The sequence below is a fragment of the Arachis ipaensis genome, chromosome B02 (genome assembly GCF_000816755.2).
Source record: "Arachis ipaensis cultivar K30076 chromosome B02, Araip1.1, whole genome shotgun sequence".
NCBI classification, from domain to species: Eukaryota; Viridiplantae; Streptophyta; class Magnoliopsida; order Fabales; family Fabaceae; genus Arachis; species Arachis ipaensis.
The window spans coordinates 107,063,930-107,066,046 of record NC_029786.2 but is presented as its reverse complement, the minus strand read 5'-3'; the positions used below and the strand labels follow the sequence as shown (position 1 = coordinate 107,066,046).

The 2,117-nt window shown below is 37.4% G+C and overlaps 1 protein-coding gene across 1 annotated transcript; it reads left to right on the top strand.

Annotated features, from left to right (window-relative positions):
* LOC107626357 (Werner Syndrome-like exonuclease) lies at positions 375-1,393 on the top strand. Its single transcript, XM_016329226.2, has one exon. It carries the CDS (start codon positions 506-508, stop codon positions 1,223-1,225), a length of 720 nt encoding a protein of 239 aa, XP_016184712.1. The 5' UTR covers positions 375-505; the 3' UTR covers positions 1,226-1,393.

Below are 2,117 nucleotides of genomic sequence, written 5' to 3'. Positions count from 1 at the left end.
AAAAAATTATTTTAAATTAAAAAAAATTAAAAATTAATAGCTTAAACCGTGTGTAAATCGAAACAGCTTGTTTTGAATTACGATGTCCAACAAAATATGAGCTAATTCAAATGAGTTAGGGTCGAATTAATGTTGATCACGTGGTATATAATTCGAATCACCTGATTCAAACTACCTTAAGAATTCATACATGTATCGAATTGGATAAATTCAAATTACAAGTATTACTACTAATTTAAATAGGACTAATTCGAATTATTATTAGTTTGTCTAGTTCAAATAGNNNATTTTGCCCTAAATTAAATTGAATAGTCGATTTAATTTAAATTTTTTATATTTGAACGCCCCTACCAATTACCATTTCACTCCAGGGTTCACACTCCACACTTGTTCTAAATCTCCCAAATCTGATTTGAATTCAAAACGATATCCTCAAGACAAAATCGATAACTTGATTGGAGTATCCTTCATAGGCCATAGCTGACAGCTCCAACAACTCTTCCCAATGGGAGACCCCAACCACCACGAGAACCACGACGCACCCACTCAAGTGAGTGGGACAACACGCGCCATCATAAGCGTCGTTGACCACAACCTTCCCTATGACGACTACAACCTCTACGATGTCATCTTCCACACCCACACCATCCACACTCTCCTCACCACTTCTCCCTCCCTTGTCGACACCTGGCTCTCCGACACCCTCAACCACCACTCCTCCTCCACCACCACCACCACTGTCCTTGTCGGTCTCGACATCGAGTGGCGTCCCAACGCCCACCGCAACTCCAACAACCCAGTCGCCACTCTCCAGCTCTGCATCGGCAACCGCTGCCTCGTCTTCCAGATCCTTCACTCCCCCTCGGTTCCGCAGTCTCTCGTTGACTTTCTCGTTAACGAGGGACACACTTTCCTCGGCGTGGGAGTCGAGGAGGATGTGGAGAAGCTTTTAGAAGACTACAACCTCAACGTGAAAAATTTCGTTGACCTGAGGGATTTGGCGGAGAACGTGCTGGGTGAGAGTGAGATGAAAAGAGCGGGCCTGAAGAGTCTAGCGGAGAGGGTGCTCGGATTGGAGATCGAGAAGCCTAAGAGGATCAGTCGAAGCCGCTGGGATAACGCGTGGCTCACGGCGGAACAGGTTCAATACGCTTGCATTGATGCTTTCGTGTCGTTCGAAGTTGGAAGAATGCTGTATGGGTTTGTAAATGGAAACGGTTCTTGATTTTTTATTTTTTATTTGTGGAATCTGTTTCTTCTTGGTATTAATTAGTTGTACAAGTAATGGTTGTGTTGTGGTCAGCGCCCACCTGGTTAATTTCTCTTGCAATTTCGGGATCTATCTACTGTGATTTGTTCTTTTTCTTTTTGAATCAAGAATGTATGGCTATGATAGATTTGTAGTTGTTTACTCGTTTAAGGTTTTAGCATGTATGATGTTTGAGGACCAAGAAAGTAAAGCAGATTATGCATGACAGAAAGTGATGACGGTATTCACCACAACGTGCATTTGGTACTCTCTAAAGGAATAGGAAGGTACTCCGCCTCCTTTTAGCATATCCGCCTCCTTTTAGCATACCCATTGCTACGGTTTCAATTTTGAATTTTTGATGAACTGCTATTTTAATTGAATCTGAAGAAGGTGTTCAAGAGGGAAATATTTTACTAAGTAAATTAAAAAAATATATATTTGTAAGGATAAATTAAAATAATATTAAATATTAATTTTTCATTTTGGGAGTGGAAAAGATTTAGATGCATTCACCTTAATTATGTTTTTTTTAACACAAAAAGTCTTATGGTTAACATTATATTAACAAATTTTAATAACCAAATCAATTCTTAATTTTTATTTTGTTAAACACATTATTTTTATGTTAAATTTGGTAAAAAATTAGATAAATTAATTTTATTATTATTTAATAAAAGACACAACAGCCCTTAATAATTTGTAAAACTTTTACATAAGTCCTCTTTATATAAATGAACAATACCATGCAAGGACTGATTTGTCTAATGCTATAAAAGTTTAGGAACTTATTTAGTGATTAAAATTGGTTAAAGTTTAAAATATCTCCCAAAAAATTTTAGGGACTATCTTAGATTATTTTTCTTTT

Coding starts and splice junctions, on each gene's coding strand:
- LOC107626357 (XM_016329226.2), top strand. CDS start 506: ATGGGAGACCCCAACCACCACGAGAACCACGACGCACCCACTCAAGTG.